The sequence below is a fragment of the Antechinus flavipes genome, chromosome 6 (genome assembly GCF_016432865.1).
Source record: "Antechinus flavipes isolate AdamAnt ecotype Samford, QLD, Australia chromosome 6, AdamAnt_v2, whole genome shotgun sequence".
Taxonomy (NCBI): Eukaryota; Metazoa; Chordata; class Mammalia; order Dasyuromorphia; family Dasyuridae; genus Antechinus; species Antechinus flavipes.
In genome coordinates this window covers 201,646,169-201,670,693 of record NC_067403.1, presented here as the reverse complement: position 1 = coordinate 201,670,693, position 24,525 = coordinate 201,646,169, and the positions used below count along the sequence as shown (strand labels likewise).

At 39.7% G+C, this 24,525-nt stretch overlaps 1 protein-coding gene across 1 annotated transcript in view; it reads right to left on the bottom strand.

Moving 5' to 3' along the window:
* Nucleotides 1-200: 200 nt before the first annotated feature.
* CPLX1 (complexin 1) overlaps nucleotides 201-24,525 on the bottom strand; it is a 116,472-nt gene continuing 92,147 nt past the window's right edge. The window contains exon 4 of the mRNA XM_051963811.1: nucleotides 201-4,067. Coding sequence (XP_051819771.1) covers nucleotides 3,870-4,067 — 198 coding nt within the window. The 3' untranslated portion in view covers nucleotides 201-3,869. The remainder of the gene's footprint in view (nucleotides 4,068-24,525) is intronic.

The window sequence follows — 24,525 nt, the reverse complement described above, 5'->3', positions numbered from 1 at the left end:
ATTTAAAGGCCCACAAAACAAAGTTTTTGTTTTTACTATAGTCCAGCCCTCCAACAGTCTGAGGGACAGTGAACTGGCCCCCTGTTTGAAAAGTTTGAGGACCCCTGGACTCTAGACCAAGCACACAAGCAACTTAAGCCGACGGCCTTTCTATCTCCCCCCACCCCCTCTCTGAGAAAAACAACAAAAGTCACAGGAAGTGAGATCCTATAATTCTTTATTGGCCGCGATTCCATTGGAAAAGAACATCACATTAGTCACCACGTCATGCAAGAAAAGCAGGCAAAGCACCATGGGGTGGACATCCACATGTCTCCACTGTGCACGGGTGGTCCTTGGCCCCCCACCGTGCACGGGAGGGGCTCCATGCATCTGGAAACTGGGAGGACAAGCTCATTGCTATTGGGAAATGCCCCGTCTACTCAGAGTTTGCGTTTGTGAAAACAAGCGTTTTTGGAAAGACATTCCCCTCCCACCCACCCCTCCCACCCCCACTTCCCCCATGATTTATTGACTGACAACATGATGCATTTCATTTTGGGGGACGGGATAAAACGCGCAGAAACACGGGATAGGGACACACAGGATGACAAAGATCACAATCACAACCACGGCCAGTCACGAGAGCAGGTTCCTAAAAACATGACACGCACACAAGGGAGCGGCACAGGGGTCAGCAGCATTCTTATGTCTCTCTCCCCCCTAGAGCTAGAAAGAGGGAGGGGATGGGGGAGATACTTGGCTAAGACACAGAGCTAGAAACACGGACAGAGAAACTCCGAAGTTGAGTTAGCACATGGTCTATTCTCCTGTAATGTAGAGTAGCATTCATAATTAATATTGCAGTCTGATTTATATGGCTTTCTCTAAGGATCGATGTAAGGTCATGAAGGTCAGTGCCAAACGAAACTTTTTGCCCTCCGAGAAGTAGGGATTTGGATAGCGCCTTTATCAGGACAGAGAGGCTGCCCTTGGCCCGATGTCTGGCGGATCACCCGCGGGGCGGGACCCCGACTGTCTGAATAAAGGCTCACCAAAAACAGAATACCTCGCTTACCTGAGATTCAACATAGTATATGGAAACCAAATGGAAATGGAGGACAAAATTAGGGTCAGAATTCAGCCTGGGAATCCTCCACCTGCCTCTAGTCCCAGGGCACAGAGAGCAGAACCGGATTTAGCCAAAGGTCTCTCTGCCATTTTAGAAAGGATTTTAAGGGTGTGGGCCAAATTAGTCTTGATTCCAGGTCTTTTTCAGCAGGAATGTATGGTGATGAATTACCTCATGTGGCCCAGTGACTAAAACAAGACAAAATCCCTTTCCCGTACTCTCATCTCTTTCCATTCTCCAAGAGTGGGGACTGACAGGCCAGAAATTGGCTAGTATTTTTAAGGGAGGAGGTGGACTCCAGATTGGCTTTCTTTGGAAAAGACCTGAGGGAGAAGGGCTTACAGAGAAACTCCAAAATGACTTAACAGACGGTCAGTTCTTCTGTTGAGAATGTTGAGGAGTATTCTACTAAATTCTAGCAGAGGAGTGTGTGTGTGTGTGTGTGTGTGTGTGTGTGTGTGTGTGTGTGTGCGCACGTAAGAGAGAGAAAAACAGACAGAGAAAGAGAGTTTGGGGATAGAATGAAGCTCAAATAATGTGAGAGCCAGCCTCGCTTGAGGGACTCTAATAGATTTCATGATTTATTTTCTGCACAAAGTCCTTTCCAGGTTGTCCCAGAAGGCACGGTGATAATTCAAACCCCAGGAGGCCTGTGATGTGACTTCTGAGTTCAGTATTGTTTGGAGAAAAGATGTCCAATACATACCAGGCCATTTACTTTAACCTACTCATCTTTCTTGGCCCCAGCAATCCAGAACTGAGAGTTTGAATGAAACAACCTCTCCCCTTCCCCCATTCTCACCCCCCACATGCACATGATCTGATGTGGATCTCCTAGGGAGGACGACTCACCCTTCCAATGGCTAGGAGGAGAAATAAGGGGTATAGGAAAAATAGTCCCTTAGGGCTGGAGCTTGGGTACAGACCCCGGGATAGATTAGCCCACAAGCCTCCCAGAACAACACTCTTTCCCCACCTCTTCTCAAACCCAAGACACAACTTTCTTGCTCCTTTACCATGAGCACTAAGAAATTTGAAAAAATCAAGACGCGACCTGGTATAGGTCCCTTACCACTTGCCCACCTCACCCCTTTAAAAAAACACTTATTTTTCCTGTCTAGCATAGAAGAAATTTGCCATAGTAATCTTTGAAGCTGGAATATCCTAGGGCATGAATGGAGAGAACCTTCTAGGAGAGTGAAAGAGATATGGATGGGAGAGATGGACAGAAACACAGAAGGAGACAGAGTCAAAGGCATTCGGTAAATGGATGGAGAGATGGTGTACAGATAGATAATGGGTAAATAGAGAGGCAGAGAAGGGAAAGATAGAGAGTTTTAGGTCATTTGTTAAAATTGAAAAGTCCTTTAAGAAGAAAAACAAACTGGGAAAGAAGTGATGGATCCTGGAATGTCAGGTGGAGAATAGGGGTCTTGATAACTATCGTGTCCTGAAACTGTCTTGAAGAACATTCCCTGCTCAGAAAGAGGGTCCTGAGCCCTGAATCTACCCTGGAGGGACTGAGGGCTTACATAGACTTCCTCTCTGAAGGGAGTTTTCTCCGGGGATATTTCATCCTTACTTTCCTGAGTTTGGTTACCATGGCAAGAGGGTCTCAGAGCAATGCGCTTTAAGCTTCTACTTCTAGTGATAGCTCCATCTTTCATGCAAGGAACATGGTGCACAGGAAGAAAGATGCAGTATTGGAACTTTGGCCTTTCATACTTGTTCTGAGAGCCTAATAACTAACACCGGTTGCCCCTGATCCCCATGCCTTCCTGTTCTCCATGTATGAGAAAAAGACAGTCTGTCCTTGTCCCAAGCCCTGGGGGATGTCCCACAAGGTACTAATGTTGGTGATCAGAGAACATCAGACGGTCCACAGTGGGAGAGAACAGTTCTACAGTCAGTGTCCTAAGGGGTGTGGGTGTGTGGGGGTGAAAATGGAGGCAGGGAAGGATATTCTGACCCTTTTCTAGGATGCTCCAAGCTTTGCACACAAAGCGACTAAACTCCAGGGAACACCCCAGAGCCCCCTTTCTCCCTCCTCTCAGGTCATTCCCATGCAGATTTCTCTCTCTTCTTAATAATGTGGAATAAGACCCTAGACTGGATTCTGAGACCTGGGTGGCAGTGGTATTAACACAAGAAATACTTGGGAAGGCTTGGCCCTCCTATGGGAAATTTGCATTTCAAATGATTGCCTTTCCAAAGGGTCCCTGCACAGAGATAAATTCCCCTTTCCCTGGGAGAGGGCAGCGATGGTGAAGACACCTACAGGAGCGGGGGAAACCCCGTTTGACCAAGGCCGGATGGTGGGCCCGTTGGCGGTCATGGCAAATATCCCGTGGATAATTAAAAGAAGCCCCTGCTTGCTCTCTGGGAATGTGGTGCTGCTTATGTGGGGGCCAGAAACCACTGGGAGGTCTCCCCTTTTCTCTGTCGAGTGTAGAGGTGCCTGATTAGCTGAGTTTCCTAACACACCTAGTACTATGGCTTATAATTAAAGTTGAGTAGACTGCGGCACTCTGCTCCTGACAAGTGATGGATGGGAGGCATCTACTGGGGAGAGTGGGGAGGGGGCTATGTACAAATAGGCCCGGCCAGGGGGCCCCGGGCAGCCGGGGAGGGGCAGGGGCGGGGAGATGGAGTGAGCAGAGGGGGGCATGGTGGGTGGTGAGATTGAGCTCCCACCGAGGGGCGGGAACGGCATTGCTTTGCTGTTCATAGTAGAAACAGTCTGAGAGTTCGTGGGGAATTACTTCTTGAACATATCCTGGAGAGGCCCAGGGAGGTATTTGATGACGGTATCCAGGATGCTCTCTTCCTCCTCCTCTTCTTCATCGCCGCAGCCCGGTGGGATGGCCTTCTTCGGACGCGTAAGGCTGCCTTCCGAGTTAGCTTCCATCGCGGCCTGGGCTTCTGCCTCGCGTTCCTCCTTCTTCTTGATCCCGTACTGTGGGGCAAGGGCAGAAGGAGCAGTTAGGGCCAAGAACGGTTTTTCATCAACCCGCCCCCCACCTTGAGCTCTCCTCGGGCCCAGGAGCCTCCAGGTGCCCTAAAAATGCTTTTTTTTTTTTAAAAAATAACTTTTTTATTGACAGAACCCATGCCAGGGTAATTTTTTACAGCATTATCCCTTGCACTCTCTTCTGTTCCGATTTTTCCCCTCCCTCCCTCCACCCTCTCCCCCAGATGGCAAGCAGTCCTATACATAAAACATGCTTTGTTATTTGAAAATAAAATAAACCAGAGACGCCACTTCCTCTGGCAGGAGTGAGGACCATGGTGGGGGGGGTCCCCCGGTTCTGGGATCAGATCCCACCCTGGGCTTGGTATTGCTCTAACCATCGTCCCTAAGGCACAGGGAATAACTCCTCAAATCTGGGCTCCTGTCGTTGTCCCATTCAGACCAGAACCTCTGAAAGTTTAGGAATCAGAAAAACTATTATTTCAAGAGTGCACGAGGAGGCTATTAACCTTCCGTCGGTCAATACACATTTATTAAGTACCTACTCTGTGCCAGCCACTGTGCAAAGCACTGGGTATACAAATAAAGGTAAAAGACAGGTCCTGCTGCCAGAATAAAAGGAAAAGTATATCAAGGGAATTAAGGGAAAAAATACAAAGGATTGTGATCTAGCAGTACCAGAACTAAAACCCTATTATAAAGCAGCAGCCATCAAAACCCTATGCTGCTGACTATGGAATAGAGCGGTGGATCAGTGGAATAGGTTAGATACACATGGCACAATAATCAATGACTAGAGTAATCTGTGCTTTGGAGTGTAAACCCCAAAACCACCAAAATCCCCAAAATCCAGCTTCTGGATTTCGTAAGACAGATCCTGCTCTTAAGGAGCTCACTGCTTCATGGGAAAGACCACATGCAAACAGACGTGTAGATAAATAGATTAGATAATGTCATATATAGAATCTATAATATGCTATATGTATATACATGTATATATGTGTATGTATATATGCATATATGTGTGTATTTGTGTGTGTGTGTGTGTGTATATGTGGTAAATTGGAAATAATCAAATCCACAGAGGGGAGGTTCCAGAATTTTGATAAGGAAAAGCTTCCCATAGAAGATGGGCTTGTAAGCAGGACTCGAAGGAAGCTGGTAAACCAGTGGGCAGAGATGAGGAGAGAGCATTTGCTAACCAGAGAAAAAGCCCAGAATCAGTGAAAAATAGAAGGGAGGTGAGGTTACTGGACTGAAGAAGAGGTAAGAGAGTGTAAGGTACAAGAAGACTGGAAATAGGGGAGGGAGGGCAGGTTATGAAGGGCTTTGAAACCAAACACAGGATTTTTATATTTGATTCTGGAGGGGACACGGGATTTATTGAATAGGAAGATAAGAGGAGAGACTTACTCTTGATGAAGATCACTTTGTCAGCTGAGTCAGGCTTGACTAGAGTGGGCTATTGCAATAGTCCAGCAGTGAGGTGACGAAGGGCTGCACGAAATTCCTGGCACGTAATGCTGTTTGTTCCTGGTCTCTAAGAGGACCATGTCGCCAGGGAGGTGATGCAGTGACATGCAAGTGGATGTGTGAGGGAGGGCTGAGAAAGGTCACCGGCCTTACTTTGTCCTCCAGACCCATCTGGGTCCCAAAAGACCAAGTCTCCCATTGCATCAGGACCATCTCTAGTTGTACTGATCTGTGTTTTGCTGCTGGACCCAGACGATTCCGGAGAAAATGAGTAGAGGAATATAAATTTTGGTTTTTGAAACCTTGCAAGATATTTTGGGATTATGGGGTAGGACCATGCCTTAAAGCCAAATCACTCTGGCTCTTATAGATTGACCAACAATAGGTCCCAGGCCAAGCCCCATTTGGTCATTGTTCAGGCTCTAATTGGCTCAGAGTGAATGTAAATGACCATCCTCTGCCTGATTTCTTACCTGGACTTCATCCCATTGGGTGTTGCCTCAGTCAAAATCCTATTAAAGACCTTACCTTTAAAAGGCCAGGATTTCTCACCTGGCACATAACAGGCAGTATATACATGCTAGCTATTCTTCTTCTTCTTCTTCTTCTTCTTCTTCTTCTTCTTCTTCTTCTTCTTCTTCTCTTCTTCTTCTTCTTCTTCTTCTCTTCTTCTTCTTCTTCTTCTTCTTCTTCTTCTTCTTCTTCTTCTTCTTCCTTCTTCTTCTTCTTCCTTCTTCTTCTTCTTCTTCTTCTTCTTCTTCTTTCTTCTTCTTCTTCTTCTTCTTCTTCTTCTTCTTCCTTCTTCTTCTTTCTTCTCATCATCATCATCATCATTATTATTACTCTTATTAAAGAATCATGGATTTAAAGTGGAAGGAACTTTGGAGTCCTTGAAACCTAACCCCCACATTTTACAGATAAAGAAATTAAGGCACAGAGGGGTTTAAGTGACTTGCCCAAAATCATGTGACTAATTAGTGCCTGAGATAGAATTTGAATCCAGGGCTTCTTGATTTCAAGTACAGTTCTCCACCCACCACACCACACTATTTCTCATTTTGTAAACTGCAAAGTAGCCTAAAAATGGGATCGACGGGTGACAATATTAATGGCAGAATTAATTAAACTATTGAGAGTATAATGACCATGCTAATTGAGAACATTAAGGAGAGTATTAATGTGAATGTTAATGAAACCATTATAGAGTATGTTAATGAAGCAACAATAAGAATATTAACGAGAACAATAATGAGGGCATTAACAAGAGTATTAATGAGAACATTGATGAGGGCATTATAGAGAGTGATAATTAGAACAGGAATGAGAGTATTGATGGAAAGATCCAAGGAGAGTATTAATGGGGTATTGATGAGAGCATTAAGGAGAATACTGCTGTGTAAATGGGCAGGAAGGGCTGTTTGTCCTTGGGACAGGTGGTAGCCGCAGAGACAGGGGCTCCCTGAGGAATCACCATCCCTCCTTTCCATTGTTTTGTTGGGGGAGGAATCAGACGCCCTTGGCAGAACATTTGGCTGAGCTGTCTCTAAGGCTGGAGCTGTGTGTGGGCGGTGGAGGGGGGGGACACCTTGAGGAAACTAGGTCAGGCAAGAGTGAGAGAATTTCTTTCTCACTGGGTAGAGTGTGCGGGGATGAGTTGGTGAGACCAGGGACGGCTTGGTGGTATCACAGGCAGACTAGTGGAATCATGTACTGGCTGGCAAGGTCACAAACAGATTGGCCGGGTCTTAAATGGGCTGGTGGAATGCTATATGAACTGGCCGTGAGAACAACATGGGAAAATGGAAACGGTAGAATTATATATAAGTGGTAAGATCACATATGGGATGGCGGGCAAACATGGGTTAGTGAGAACCTGTATGTTCTGGCAAGATGAGCGACCTATGTCTGCCTATGGCAGACACTGAATAAATAAAACCTTTGCTCCAGTGGGAGCTTATAGAAGTGAGTGAGCTCTTATATAGATGGGGTAATGTTTTAATAAATGACAGGAGCACTGCTAGCCATCTCCATCGCCTCCAACCAATGCTGGTACTACAGAAGAACAAAGCCTATTTTAACATCAGAACCAACTGATCGTCCACAATATTGTTTCTGTGGCTCACTGACCCCAGAACTGTTCTCTTCCCAAACACTTAGTTTTAATAGAATCAAATTATAATGCTGGATAAAGTCTGCCTATGTTTCTGGAATTAACCATGCATATGTTCACAGAATTGTATGGACCGGTAGAATTCCCTGTGCTATATTAGCAAGTCCCAAGTATGGTTTGGTGGACTGTGGTTCCTTAATACAAGGAAGAACAAATTTCCCCTTGACTTTAGATTTGTCATATCCTGCTGAGCTGTCCTTCGAGGGCACAGGAGGGTGCCTTGCACTTAACGATGAACATTCTCATACCTGGTCATAGCTGTGACACAGCCCAGTGACTCTGATCTCCTGATCACCATTCAAACCCATTTCTCACTCCCCAATGCACACTACCTTATTCCCATCCCTCTCAAACCTCCCACCCCAAAGTTTCATCCTAAATCCGCCTACCCCTTCCATTATGCCCTCTGTGCTTCTATTATATGCAATAAATTTTCTTTCATTTTACATCTATTGCTTTTCCACTCCTTCTATCTTCTAGTTCTTCTTGAAAGCTGACTCCTCATAATGAAATAGCATCCCTGATCACCCTCACTCACAGATAGAAGGAAGGGAGTTTGCTTTTTTTTTTTTTTTTTTTTTTTTTTTTTGCTTTTCATTGCCACTTCTAGGTTCTCCCTCTTCTATCTTTCTTCCGTTGAAGTTCATACTATAAGTATTTACCACTCAATTGAAATTCTGGGGGCTGTTATCTATAGAACTTCAGGTCATTCCCCTTATTTCCTCAATGAGTTTGATACCTGACTTACATTTTTTTTTCACCTTCTCAATTCCTGTCCTCATACTAGGGGAATTCAGCATACATATTGATTATCCCTCAAATACCCTAACATTCAGCTCCTCATTCACCTCTCCTGAGCAAGTCCTGCACCTCAATTTAGCTACATACAAAGATAGTCATACTCTTGATTTTTGAGCCACAAAAGTAACTACCTCTGTTAAAAAATTCTGAAATCCCTTTATCTAATCACAGTTTTTTAGCTTTTCGTCTCTCACCATTGAAGAAAAATAAATAAAGTTAAAAGAAAGTAAGCTTTGTTCTGTATTCAAACTCCATCAGTTTGTTTAGTTTTTTTCTGGCCATTTTTCATCAATTGCTCTTCATAGTTGTCTTGGATCATTGTATTGCTGAAAACAGCTAAGTCATTCCTAGTTGATCATCTTACAATATTGCTCTTACTGTGTACAACGTTTTCCTGTGTCTGGTTCATTTCACTTTGTATCATTTCATGTAAATCTTTCCAGGTTTTATTGCAAGCACTCTGCTCATCATTTTTTATAATCCAATTGTATTTGATCACAATCATATACTACAGCTTGCTCAGCCATTCCCCAATTGATAGACATCCCCTCAATTTTCAATTCTTTGCCTCAGAAAAGAGCTCCTGAAAATATTTTTGAACACTTAGGTCCTTTTCCTTTTCCTTTTTTATCTCTTTTGTGATATAGACCTGGTAGCTGTATTGCCTTTGGTTTTTACTCTTTGGATATAGTACCAAATTGTTCTCTCTTTTTTTTTAATAGCCCTTTGGATACAGTACTAAATTGCTCTATAGAATGGTTGTATCAGTTCACAACTCCATCCATTAACAATGCATTAGTGTCTCAGTTTTCCCACATTCCTCCAACATTTGTCATTTTTCTTTTCTGTCCTATTAGCTAATCTAATAGATGTGAGGTAGTACCTCGGAATTATTTTGATTTTCATTTCTCCAATCCATAGTAATTTAAAGCATTTTTTCATATGATGATAGAAAGCTTTGATTGCTTTATCTGAAAACTGACTGTTCATATGTTTTGTCCATTTATCAATTAGGGAATGGCTCTAATTAAAACATATATTTTTGTTTTTTAAGTGGCTCTAATTTTTAATAAGTTTAACTCAGTCATCTACATATTTGAGAAATAAGACCTTTATCAAAGAAACTTGGTTCAAAAATTTTTTTCAGTCATGATTGCTGACTGTATTTTCCTTTATACTATTTTCCCAATTTAATCTAATTTCCTTCTCTTTTCACCCTGTAAAAAAAGTTTCTGACTACCTCTATTAGCTATTTTTAATTTCTCCCTTTCTAATTTCCTACAGTCTACAAATGTGTCCAAGATGTTACCAACGCCTGTCATTTTCACCATTGTGACATCTCCCGACTTTGTCCCCTGACCCCTTCTGATGCTGATCATTAGCTTCCTGACTATTTCACAAACAAGACACTTTATCTTTCAGCTGTAAACTGTTCCCTATCCATAGAATGTTTTTCCTTTCTCATCTTACTGATCTCCATGGCTTCCTTTAAGTAAGTCCCAACTAAATTTCCACTTTCTTTAGGAAACCACCTAACCCCTCTTAATTCCAGTGCCTTCCCTCTATTTATTTATTTATCATGTATATTTATTTATCCCCTCTATTTATCCTGTATATAGCTTGCTTTGAATTTGTTTACAAGTTGTCATCCCCATTAGATTGTAAGCTCCTTGAGGGCAGAGATTGACTTTTGCCTCTTTTTGTATCCACAGCATTTAACATTAATCATTATTAATTTATTAATTGGTCAATATGCATAATTTGGTGGTAACAAAAGCTCCTGAGAAGAGCACATATGGTTTGATGGAAATGTGTATTGTATATAGATTACACAAGGGGGTCCATAAACTTTTTTTTGGTACACATTTTGATATTGTGTTTAATATAATTAGCTTTCTTTATTCATTTAAAAACAATTTGGAGAGGGGGTCCACAGATTTCACCAGATTGACATAAAGGATTTAACAGAAAAAAAAGGATTTGGGCTCAGCTACTTGCTAGGTGTATAACTTCAGAAGAATCAATTAACTTTTGGACTCCTTCAATTTGCTTAATTTTAAAAGAAGGGGATAGGAATAGGTGACCTCTAAACCTAAAATCTTATGACTTAAAGATGAGTAAAGATCCCCATGAACCCAGAGTAATGACTCTTTTGTCCCTAAGAGAAGCAAAGTGAGCATTTCCTTGTGCTCTGGAAGCCATCGGAAATAACACTCCCCTCTACCAGGAACGAGCAGTGTGAAGACAATTTATTCTGTCTTCATTTAGACTCCCCTGTGCCTTAGGAAAATCACCTTCCTTCCCCCCAAAATTTCTTGTTTGGGAATGGTGGCGGGGGAGTCAGTGAAGACTTCTCTGTTCTCAAGATGGATGGAATGAATACTCCTCTGTTGTGCCATGAGATAACCAGAAAAACTTCCTTTGCCTGGACTGAGCAGCGTGAAGACCCTGGGCAAGCAAAAGGAGTCCATGGCTTCCTGCCAGCTTTTTCCTCCCCCCCTCCTCAGGTACCCCTCCCCAGAGCGGAGGTGGATTGGCTCTGAAACCAGCCTGGACAGATCCCAGCGCTGTCAGCGTGCCCTCATGGCAAAAGGCCTTTTCCCCAATTACAGCACACACGAACAGAGGTACATGGTTCCCACTGACTCGACCTCATGGCTTATGAAATCTGGCCAAGCTCACTGTAGGAGGCCTGCAGGAGAAAGGAGGCCTGGTCATAGAGGCTGGGAGCTAAAGAAAATGGTTTCCATAGAGTCTATGAGGGTAACCTATGAGCTGGTTTGAATTCTTCTGGTATTTACTGTCTTTATTTACTTTCTTTCTTTATTGTCTTTTTTTTCTGGAGAGGGAAATTAGTATTGCTAACAGCAATAACCCATATTTAAAAAGCACTTTACGGTTTATAAAATGACAAAGATTGGGTAGGAATGTTAGTAGAACACCTCAGAACATGCCATATAATTAAGGAATCTCTTGATTAGTGATTAGCACAGTGTCTGGCACATAGTAGGTGCTTAATAAATGCTTGTTCCCTTTCCCTTTCTCATTTTAGAAATTAATGAAGGCTTTATGTAGAAAGCCTTAGGCTGAGAGCTTGGGTTGATGGCTAAGGACCTGATCCCCTGAGATGCTGACCCAGATTAGCAGAAGCACAAAGCCCAAGGCTATATCCTTAACGGGGACAGACGAATGTTTCTGGCCATGTACAGTGCCTGAGCCCTCTTTGCCAGGTATCAGAAATACATTTCTTCTTTGGCTTAATCCCAGAAGTTCAGGTCTGAAATTTGCTAAGCCAGAACTGAATGTCGGCCCAAACCATCTGCCTGCCCATTTGTAAAGATGGATGTCTTGGAGACCACATGGAGTTGGTCACAATGCCTCAGATGCCCTAGGTCTTGAACTCAAATAACATCACTGAGTCCTGGGCTTCATTACTGCTCATTCTGCCTCTTCCCTGTCTTTTCCCTCTACCTCATGCCCCGTTGGTTTGTTTTAATGTCCTGCCTTTTATATCTGCAGCTCTAAGAACTCTATCTGTACAGCTGAGGGGCAGAGATTGGCTTCTTACATATTGCAAACTTTACATGTACAGGAATCCCTGTATAGGGTAAGAAAGACTCCACAGTGCCCTCCAATTTCTATATTCCATGATTCTGCAATCATAACTCATCCACGTGCTGATAAAATCTCTCCTGCCAATTTTGGTCTCAGTCCAGGATGTAGAGATAATGGAAATTTGAGGTTTAAGTAAACTAGGATTAACTATGACTTCCTGGCCATCTTTTAACTAAATCATAGACTAGTTAGAATTTACAGGGAGATAGGGATGGGGCCCAGGAGAAAGACAGGCAGATGTGTTTGGTCTCTAAAGAGAGACGTTAAGGGACATTGATAGCTGAGAGAGAGACAGAGACAGAGAGAGAGGAAGAGGGAGATATTCAGACACGGACAGAGCTGCAGGTAAGTAAGTTATGGAAACTTACAGGCCGAGAAACATACAGAGATTGATGGGACAGGAGAGAATCGGAGCTAGCTGGGCCAAGCGAGACACAGACAGGAAAGATGCAAAGTCAAGTTAGAATAGGTGGAAATAAGCACAAATAGTTCCTAGTAAACCGAGTCAGCCCTTCGCCAATGTCCCTTCCCAGCTCAGGCTGACATCCTTTCTCCCGGCACCTGGGGCTGCCAGTCCCACATCTGCATGGGCTGGACGCTCTCCTCCTCACCGACCTACTTTAGTGCAAAGCAGGGAGATCTATTTAAAGCTCCCCGGATGTCTCCCTCGGGCGAGAAGGAGAGTGGGCAGGGCTTTCTTTGTGCCAGGAGAGGAAGGGGCAGCAGCTGTAGGGCTGAGGCAACCGAGCCTCCTCCCTCCTCCCCCTACCCCACATACAGCCTTCTCAGGGTTCTGGACAGAAACAGCAAGCCAGGCCAGGAAGCAACAGCCACCAGAGCCCCAGAGCTAGTTTGTTCTCTACGATTCCCACGAGAAGGACTCTTACTTATCCCAGTTTTTAAACCACCCCTTTCCATGCATGACTAAGTAGGAGCAGATCTGGGGAGTCTTAATGTTTCTTGGCTCAAGCTGCTACCAGACCCAGATGGTTTTGTCAGAAGGCTTTGGTCCATGTGGTGACCGCTCTCTCCTCACATTCATTTGACAAGATGGGCTGCAATGTGGGCCTTGGGGGGATCTGGATAAAGTCAGAGCAGGATTCCTTAGCATCTCTGACTCCTCCAGAGAATCAGGCCTTCAGGGGTATGGTCTTGTCTTCTGGAGACAGAGGCAGTTCCACAGGTAAGTTTTTCAGTTGCTTGAGGAATAACTATCATGTATCCCCTGAATCCAGGTCAAACACCTCCAGTCCCTTGCTATCCCCTTACTATCTTGTCAGCAGTCTCTGTCAATGTCCTTCCTAAAATGGATTCTTAGTGACAAATACAATACTCCATTATGGGCAGTGACTTGGGCAGAATGACCACCATGCTTGTTTGGGACACACTCTCTCTTAAAACAGCCTAAGTTTCTTTTGTTGCCACATTACTATAACCAATTAATATTGCACTGAAAGTTCACTGAACCCACAGATCTTTTCCACATGAATTGTGTGATCCAATCAAATCTTGCCTGCCCCCACCTACCCCACTCACCTCATGTACTAGAACAATACAATCATTCCTATTTTATTCCATCATATTAGATTTATTCAATTGTTCTGTTTTAATAGATCCTGATTCTGTCATTCAGAGTACTAGTTGTCCCTTTCAGTTTCTTGACACACACACACTTTCAAAAAGTTTGTCAACTCTGCCTTCATTTAATTTATTAATAAAAACTGTCTGAACAGATCAGGGCTGATGACAGATTCCTAGAGTAATTCCTCAGACAGAAACCTTCCTCCAAACCAACATTGGTCTATTGATCATTATTGTTTGGGTCAAATCATTAAACCGATCCCTAATCCATATGATCATCAAATCCACATCTTTCCATTTTGTCCCCAAGAGGATCAGTATAGACTCTGTTAGATGCCTTGATAAAATTCAGAGAGATCATATCTTTTATTTCTCCTATCCACCATTCTAGTTTATATTCCAATACTTAAAGGCACTGTCAATAGTGTGAGGATTCTGTTTTCCAATACAAACCACACCTCCATCTATAGCTTTGTAGGAAATCATTACACATTGCTCTGGCTAAAAGAAAAATTCATCACCAGGTGGTCAAGCTACTGGTGATGTGTCTCCGAGACTGGACGAGCCAGTCCTTAGATCATGAACACAGAATTGGCTGGAGGGACCATTCCTGAAGTCGTTCCAGCTTGCTAAGACCAGCCAAAGTTCTGGCTTAAGCAGTGAAACCTTTGAGAATGTGGACTTTAAGTAGGGCTTGGATAAACTACCAGCCTAGTAAACCCTTCCAAAAAAGGGAATGTGATTTTTCTGGATCCAAATGGAAACAGTTTCAAGGAAGAGGTAAATGAGATTTGTTTGAAGAGACCGGTATGAATGGTCAAGGTATTTGTGAACAAATTTAGATTTTTTTTTGGTACAGAAGCAAGGTCAGGTAACAGAAGATAAATATAACAAATGACATAACTCTGTAAAAATAGTGTATGGAATGCTAAAGTTCAGGATGTAATGAGACTGATGCCCGAAGCTAAGGACAACAAAAATGGTTTAGTTTGTTTCTTAAAAGCTATATTGGGGTAATTTCTCCCTCCAAGAAGAATGCCTTTTATAATTGAAAGGATAGGACAAAAATGACAAGAGGGAATTGATATCCAAGATAATTAAGACGGTAGTAAGAGAGTATTAGTTGTTCTTGATGAATTTAAGACACCTGGTCCAGATGGATTATATCCTCTGGTCTTGAAAAAAAGCAGCTATGATTGTTATATCATTTCTTTTGCTATATCATTTTTAGTAATATTTGAAAGATCATGTCAAAAGGAGAGATGCCCCTAGATTGGAGTAGGACAAATGACCCAGTTTTTCAAAAGGGAATGAGAAGAAAGTATGCAAACTAGGAGCTTGACTTCAATTCTTGAGAAATTTTAGAATGGTCATTAAAGATATGTATAGACACTTACTAGCTGAACTGGGAAAGTGACTTAACCCTCTTTGCCTCAGTTTCCTCATCTGTAAAATGAACTGGAGAAGAAAATGGCAAACTGCTTCAGTATCTTTGCTAAGAAAACCCCCATTTGGGTTGTGGAAGGTCAGACAATTGAAAAAATGACTGAACAACCACAAAAAGAAAAGGAAATATTGATTACAAAGGGGCAACAGCATCATCAAGATCAATTCATGTCAGAGTAACCTTATTTCCTTTATGGGCAGAGTTACTAAATGAGCTAATCTATTGCTTTTGAATTGCCATATTCCCTTTATGAGCTGTCTTCCACATTTTCTCAGTGACACCTCATTTCGGTTATTACTGATAGAATCCTCACTTCATATTTCCTTCTATGCATTCATATCTCCAGCTTCCCTCATTCATTGTCCATACTCTACCCATTGACGTGTGGACATTTGAGGCCATAAATATGATTTCTATCCCTCTTCCCAGTTATTGCCTCCCACAAAGCATTAGGTACCTCCACTGTTTCTCTATGTTCTCTCATTTGCTAGTTGTATCCAGATTTCTCCCTTCCTTTTTCAATTTAAAGCCATCTGTATTACAACAGTTTGTCTCTGGGGAATTCCATTCTTAGACATACTTCATTCCTGTCCAAGAGCCGGTCATTCCTGTAGATAAAAGCCCTGAAATCAGAAATCCAAACCCATTCTCAAATATTACTTCCTTAACTATACTTAGCAAAATAAATGTTAGCGCTGGACTGGGCTTAGAAATCACCTTATCCACCCCCTATGTTTTACAGAGGAGAAAACCGAGGCTCCAAGAAGTGAACTTGCCCCAAGTTACATAGTTATAGAGCCAAAGCTTGTTTTTTTAAAATTCTGAATCTACAACTCTCGCTATCATTGCATGTTCCTTTCTCATTTTCAGAAGCAAATATATTATGGACTTAAAGTCAAAAGGTTTGATTTTTAATCCTTTCTTCGTCAGATACTTAATAGTCATATGTCCTGAATGAGTTACTTGACCTCTCAACCCTCAATTTCTTTCTACAAAATGGGAAGTGTGATGTAAGGATCACTTATCTCACGGGCTTGTTGTTGTAAGGAGGGAATTTTGCAAATATTGAATATCAATATAAGATACTGGGATCATGCATCAATCATTATCTTCAATCAGTCAATTGCTGAGTAGAGAGCATTTAGGAAGTGCCTACAATGAATCATCAGCAATGATGGAAACATCATCCATGTCCTTCATTCAATCCAAGTTCCATAAGCATTTATTAAACATTTCCTGTACTCCAGACAAGTTCTATGCTGGACATAGTACTTTGTACCAGCAATTTTTAAAAAAGGGATTGTTTTGGAGATGAATAGATAGATTAAAATATAGGCCCTCCTCACCAGGAGTTTATCATTCAGGCATAGACATACAAACACTCACTCAATTATGACTCCTGGGAAAGTAAAATGGGTACAAGGCAAAGAACAAGGCAAAGAAATGGGAAATAGGAGGAAGGAGAAAATACTTTGAAGTCAGGGGTTGGGTTTTTGTTTTTTTAGTTAGGGTTTTGTTGTTGTTTTGCCCAGGAATTCATCATCACTATCTTGAATATATCTCTTTTTCATACTCTATGTGTCCAAAATTTAACGTATTACCCCTTTCCCCCCAATGAAGCCTCTGGTCTTAATTTTCATGTTTCTATTGATGGCAGCAATATCAGGTTTATCTTTGATTCAACTTTGTTCCTCAACCTTTTCATTCAATCAGGTGCCAAATTCTGTTTATCCTGCTTTGGCCTGGTAATGTCTTTTGGTTGTTTTTTTTTTTTTTATCCCTTTCTCCATTCAACTAATATAATATGCCCCCATAATAATTCAAGCCAACACCTCTTCTTATACTATATTGACACAACCTCTTAATTAGCCTCCTTGCTTCCAATCTCTTCCCCTCCAAAGTGCTCTACAACATTGTAGAAAGATTAATCTTTCTACAACACTGATTTGTGTGTGTTACTCCCATGTAAATAAAAACAGAAGTAGTCTCTAGGTCCAACTGGATAAAGTTCAAATTCCTTTCAACTTGGCATTTGAAACCCTTTACAATTTGCCCCTAGTTTAAATACACGTGCCATTCCTCCTTCCTTAGAGTTTGCTCTACACGGATTTATGTCTTCTTGGAGGCCCCATAAAAATTTACATAGCCCTAGAGACAGGAAAGAAAAACACTTTCAGTTATTATCAGCCATTAACATTTTAGCAAGAATTAGCTGAGAGTAGTCAGATCCTTTGAGAATAAGATAGATGATGGATCCTGGGATATTCTGACACTCAGAAAAATCCACAGGATGACAAGCAAACTGGGCAAACTTGACAAAACTCATCATTTTATAGCTGACACTGTTAGCTACTCCCTTGGGCTTTGGATTTTTCTTTCCCTTGTTAGGACTTTCTCTCCAAAGCTATGATCACAGCTATGACTGCTCTTAGGAAGAAGTCATCATGTAGACGAATTGCCAAGCTACCCTCAGTCTCCCCTTCAGAGTCATTGATAGATGGCAAGAGAGCTTTCCCAAACATCCCCAGGAATGAGACTTTGCACTGATCACTCAAGACCTTCAGAGATAACTCTCAGAGAGTTCAACAGACCCAGTTTCACGCAATGAAAAGTGAGAAGTGGTGGGGACCCCAAGTGGGCTATAGGATCATAAATTTAGAAATAGAAGGGACCTTGAAAGTCAGAGTCCAGGCAACCAAGATGGCAGAGAAAAGTCAGGAAGTTGCCTAATTTTCCTTGGAAAACACAATAAATCAAATCTCTAAATGGATTTTGGAGTGACAACCCACAAAAAGCAATTTTCCAGCTTAATATAAGTGAGAAGGTTGGTTTCACTTGGGTAAAAGGGAAGCCCAGCCCTGGTTTGGAAAGTCAATGGCCAGGCTCCTGGCCCCCAGTACAAGAGCTTAACTTTTAAAATGAGTAAAAACCAAAAAGAGCCCTAACCACAGAAAGCTACTATGGCAACAGATCAAAACACAAACTCAGAACAGGTCAAGAATGTAAAGCTTCAAAGGGAAATATGAATTGGTCTCAAGTCCATTTGGAAGAGTTTAAAAAGGTTTTTTTTTTTTTTTAAATTAAATAAGGGAGGTAGAAGAAAAAGTAGGAAAAGAATCAACAGCTTGGAAAAGGAAGCACAAAAATTGATCAAAGAATACAATTTCTTCAAAAGTAGAATTGGCCAAATGGAAAAAGAGGTACAACAGATACCTTAAGAAAATAATTCTTTAAAAATTAGAATTGAGCAAGTGGAAACTAATGACTCTATGGGACATCAAGAATTAGTCAAACAAAACCCAAAAAAATGAACAAAATAGAAGAAAACGTAAAGTACTTCACGGGAAAAACAACCAACCTGGAAAATAAATCTAGGAGAGAGAATTTAAGAATTATTGAACTACTTAAAAGCCATGATTTTTTTTTTTAAAAAAAAGAGTCTGTACAGCATCTTTCAAGAAATTATCGAGGAAAACTGCTTTGATATCCTAGAAACAGAGGGTAAAATCGTCATTGAAAGAATCCACTGATCACCTCCTGGAAAAGATTCCAAAATGAAAACTCTAAGGAATACTATAGCCAAATACTACAAGCATCCAGAAAAAAGCAATTAAAATATCAATTCAAGAAGCCACAGTCAGGATTATACAGGATTTAGCAATTTTGGAATATGATATCCTGGAAGGCAGAGTTTGGATTATATGCAAAAATCAACTACCCAGAAAAATTAAGTATAATCTTCCAGGGGGAAATTGAATAAATTAAATGAGATAGGGAACTTTCAAACTTTTCTAAGAAATAGACTAGAGCTGAACAGAAAATTTGATTTTCAAATATAAGACTCAAGCATAAGAAAGTAAACAGGTAAAAAAATAAACATGTCATTCAATAAGTTTAAACTGTTTACATTCCAATATGGGAAAATTATACTAGTAACTCTTGAAAACTATATCTTTGTTAGGGCAGATAGAAGGAGTATTCATAGGCAGAGAGTATAAGTTTAAGTTGATTTTGATGTGATGATACCAAAAAATCAAGAGCTGAAAAAAAGGGATTGTACTGGGAGAGAAGAGGAACAGTGTAGGAAGAATAGAGTAAGTTACATTACATGATGAGATGCAAAAGATTATAGAGGTGCAAAATTATGGAAGAAGGAAATAAGGGAGGGTGTGAGCATTATTTGAACCTTACTGTCATCAAATTTGGCATAAAAAGGGAATAACATACACATTCAGTTGGGTATAGAAATTTATTTTACTTTATAAGGAAATAGGAAGGGAAAAGGAAAAGAAAAGAGAAAAGGGATTGATAGAAGGGAGAGCAGATGGAGGGAGGAAGTGGTCAGAAGCAAAACACTGGTGAGGAGGGATAGGATGAAAGGAAGGGAGAAAAATATAAAAAGGGGATAATATGCAGGGAAATACACAGTAAATGTAAAAGGCTGAAACAGAATATATTATGCTTCAGCAGAAATTTTTTAAAAAGCAGAGGTAGCAATCCTGATCTCAGACAAAGAAAAAGCAAAAATAGATATAAACAAAAGTGACAAGGAAGAAATTACATCTCATTAAAAGACACTATAGACAATGAAGTCATATCAGTACTAAATTTACATACACCAAGTGATATAATATCCATATTCTTAAAGGAAAAGTTAAGTGAATTATAGGAAGAAATAGACAGCAAAGCTATACTGATAGAGGAACCGCAATTTTCCCCTCTTAGAACTATATAAAGCTAACCACAAAATAAACAAGAAAAAAGTTAAGGAGGTAAACAGACATTTAAAAAAGACCTCTAGAAAAAACTGAATGGGAATAGAAAGGAATATGTCTTTTGTTAGCCATTCTTGGCACCTGCACAAAATTGACCATTTATCAGGGCATAAAACTTCAGAATCAAATGCAAAAAGAGAGAAATATGAAATGCATTCTTTTCAGGTCATAATGCAATAAGAATTGTGTGTAACAAAGGGCCATGAAAAGACAGACTAAAAATTCGCTGGAAACTCAGTGATTTATTCCTACAGAATTTCATAGAAGCAGCCAATAATTTCATCAAAGAGAATGACAATAATGAGACTATATATCAAAACTTACAGGATACAATCTTTCTTACAGGAAATTTATATCTGTAAATGCTTACATAAATAAAATACAGAAAAAAGAAATCAATGAATTGGTCATGCAATTAAAAAAGGTAGAAAAAGAACAAATTAAAAATCCTCAGTTAAATACCAAATTAGAAATTCTGAGAATCAAAGGAAAGATTTAATAAAACAGAAAGTAAGAAAACTATCGAAATAATCTAAAAATTAAGAGCTGGTTTATAGGGGAGAAATCCCAATAAAATAGATAAACTTCTAGTTAATTTAATTTTTTTTAAAGAAGTAAACCAAACTACTAGTATCAAAAATGAAAAGAATGAATTCACCACCAATGAAGAGGAAATGAAAGCAATAATAAGGAACTGTTTTACCTAACGGTATGCCAATAAATCTGACAATCTAAATAAAATGGATGAATATTTTTAAAAGTATAAATCACCCAGATCAAAGAAGAGGAGATAATATTCTCAAATAATCCCATCTTAGAAAAAGAAATTGAACAAGGAAAGTGAACTCCATAAGAAAAAAATCTCCAGGGTCAGATGGATTTATAAGTGAATTCTGCCAAACACTTAAAGAACAATTAATTCCAATGCTTTGTGGACTATTTTAAAAAATAGATAAAGGAATCTTATCAGATTCCTTTTATAACAAAACTATGATGCTGATACCTAAATCAGGAAGGGCCAAAACAGAGGAAGAAAATTATAGACCAATTTCTCTGATGGAAATTGATGCAAAAATTTTAAATAAAATATTATCAAAGATATTACAGCAATTTATCATGATAATACCCTATGACCAGGTGGGATATATTCCAGAAATGCAGGGCTGGTTCAATATTAGGAAAACCATCAGCATAATTAACCATATGAGTAAGAAGACTAACAGAAATCTTATGATTATCTCAATAAATGCTGAAAAAGCTTGTGACAAAATATAGAAACCATTCCTATTAAAAAACACTAGAGAATATAGCAATAAGTGGAGTTTTCCTTAAAATGATAAGCAGTATCTATCTAAAACCAGCAGCAATCATTATATGTAATGGGAATAAACTAGAAGCATTCTCAATGAAATTAGGAAGGAAACAAAGATGTACTGTTATTCAATATTGTGCTAGAAATGTTAGCTTTAGCAATAAGAGAAGAAAAAGAAACTGAAGGAATTAGAATTGGCAATGAGGAAACAAAAACTGTTACTCTTTGCAGATAATGCGATGGTATACTTAATGAATCCTAGAGAGTCAAGTAAAAATTACTTGAAATAATTAACAACTTTGGAAAAGCTGCAGGATATAAAATAAACCTACACAAATCATCAGCATGTCTATATATTACCAAAAAAGTCTAGTACCAAGAGATAGAGAAATTCCATTTAAAATAATTATAGACTCAGGAACTATATTAATAAAAGTATAAAACTTCACAAAAATAAAGTCAGATATAAACAATTAGAAAAATGTCAATTGCTCATGGATAGGCTGAACTAATATAATAAAAATGACAACTCTACCTAATTTAATTGGCTTATTCAGTGCCATGCCAATCAAACTAACAAAAATTATTTTTTTAGAACTAGGAAAAAAATAGCAAAATTTGTCTGGAAATATCTAGAGATAGAGACTATCAAAGGAATATCCTCTGGGAAATAATGCAGAGGAAGGTGGTCTAACTGTACCAAATGTAAAACTATATTATAAAGTGACAATCATCAAAACTGTTTGATACTGGCTAAGAAATAGAGTGGCAGATCAGTAGAACAGGTTAAGTACACAAGACACAGTAGTAAACATGACTGTAGTAATCTAGTGTTTGATAAACCCAAATACTCCAGCTTCTGGAATAAGAACTCACTATTTGACAAAAACTTCAAGGAAAACTGAAAAATGATATGGCAGAAAACTGAGAAATGATATGGCCATAGACCAATACCTCACATCCTATACCAAGATAAGTTCTAAATGAATATATGATTTAGGTATAAGCTAATTAGAAGAGCAAAGAATAGTTTACTTGTCTTATCTATGGAGAAGGGAAGAATTTATGACCAACACCAGATAGTAAACAATTTGAAATGCAAAATAGATAATTTTGATTAAATTAAATTGAAAACTTTTGCACAAACAAAACCAATGCAACCAAGAGTAGAAGGAAAACTGGGAAATGATCTTTATAACTAGTGTTTCTGATAAAAAGTCTCATTTCTAATATATATATATGTATATATATATAATTAAATTTAATTTACAAGAATACAAGCCATTCCCTAATTGATAAATTGCCAAAGGATATGAATAGGCAGTTTTCAGATAAAGAAATTAAAGCATATAGTCATATGAAAAAATGCTCTAAATCACTATTGATTTGAGAAATGCAAATTAAAACAACTCAGGCATCATCTCACAGCTATTAGATTGACTAACATGACAGAAAAAGGAAATGATAAATGTTGAAGAAGATGTTGGGAAATTGGAACACTAATGCATTGTTAGTAGAGTTATGAATTAATCAACCATTTTGGAGAGCAATTTGAAGCTATGCCCAATTTATGCATACCCTTTGATCCAGCCATATTAGTACTAGATTATATCCCAAAAAGATTATAAAAATATTTCTAGAAACTCTTCTTGTGGTGGCAAAGAATTGGAAATGGAGGGGATGTCCATCAATTGGGAAATGACTGAATAAGTTGAAGTATGTGAATGTAATAGAATACTATTGTGCTATAAAAAATGATAAGCAGGCGGGTTTCAGAAAAACCTGGAAAGATTTATATGACCTTATGCTGAGTGAAGAGAACAGAACGAGGAGAACATTGTACACAGTAACAATAACACTGTTTGATGATTTAATTAACTATGACAGATTTAGCTCTTCTCAGCAATATAGTAATCCTAAACAATTCCAGTAGATTTGTGAAGGAAAATGTGCTCCACATCCAGAGAAAGAATTTTGGAGACTGAATGCAGATTGAAGCATACTATTTTCACTCTTTTTGTTGGTTTTTCTTTCTTGTGATTTTCCCTTTTTGTCCTAATTCTTCTTTTACAACACAACTAATGTAGAGATGTGATTTTAATTTAATATGTTTTAACATTATTGTACATGTGTGACCTATATCAGATTGGGGAAGAGGGAGGAAAGGGAGAGTAGAACTTAAAATCTTACAAAAATGAAGGTTGAAAACTATCTTTATATGCAATTGGGAAAAAAATAAAATACTATTAAGTGTATGTGTGTATGTATATGTATGTGTGGAAATCATAGAGCCTAATCTCTTTATTTTATGGATGAGGAAATAAACAGAAGTTAAATGATTTGTTCAGAGTCACACAGCCAGTAAGTATCTGAGGCAAGATTTGAACTTGGATTTTTCTGACTCCAAATCCAGCCTTCAGAAAGTGATTTTGCCATTCTGAGAAAATTATATAAAAATCTGTATTTTATTTAATTCCTCCCACAATTAAAAACTGATTCTTAAAGAAAATAATAAACCCTTGAAAGAACCCAGCAGCCCCAGGGGAACATTCCTATTTGTATGCCTATAAGTGAATATTTTCTCCCCAGAATGAGCTGCTCTGGCTGGATGCTGTTAACAAGGGCCTTCAGAGCTGAGCATCCATCCTTTGGCATCTTTACTCCTCATTAAACCTAGTGTTTCAGGAGTTCTCAAGCTGCGTTGACTCTAAGCTCAGGAATACACTCGAATAGCATTAAATAAAATTGGAAATAGAATTTCCTGAGAGTATAATGGGCTATCTGCCCAAGCTTGCATTAGTCGGCCTCTCTGGGATCTCAGAGCCATGACCTCTAGCAAAGGAGCATGGGGATGGAGATGGCAACTGGCAAAGCTGGGGGTTGGGGCTGGAGCAGACAATGGACTAAGCTGCGTTAGCCGTCCCACTGAACAAAGGCAGGAGATGGGGCTTTGTTCCAACCAAAGTGCTTCATCTCCCAGAATACTTTGCACAGGACCCTGTTAGCCGCTGATAACACCAGCTGCAAGCTAGGCAAGGTAGCAATCAAAATCTGTATACAGAAAAGTTTAGGAAAAGGAGAATTGGGTCAGGAAACTTGGGTTCAAATCTTGGCTCTACTGAGTGATCTTGCTGGACTTGTTTTTTTCCCTTCTATAAAATGGGCAGAAGTACACTATCTTATAAGGCTAGAGTGAGACTCAAATAAGATAATAAAAACAAAGCAGTTAGAAAACTGCAAATCTGTGTGTGTGTGTGTGTGTGTGTGTG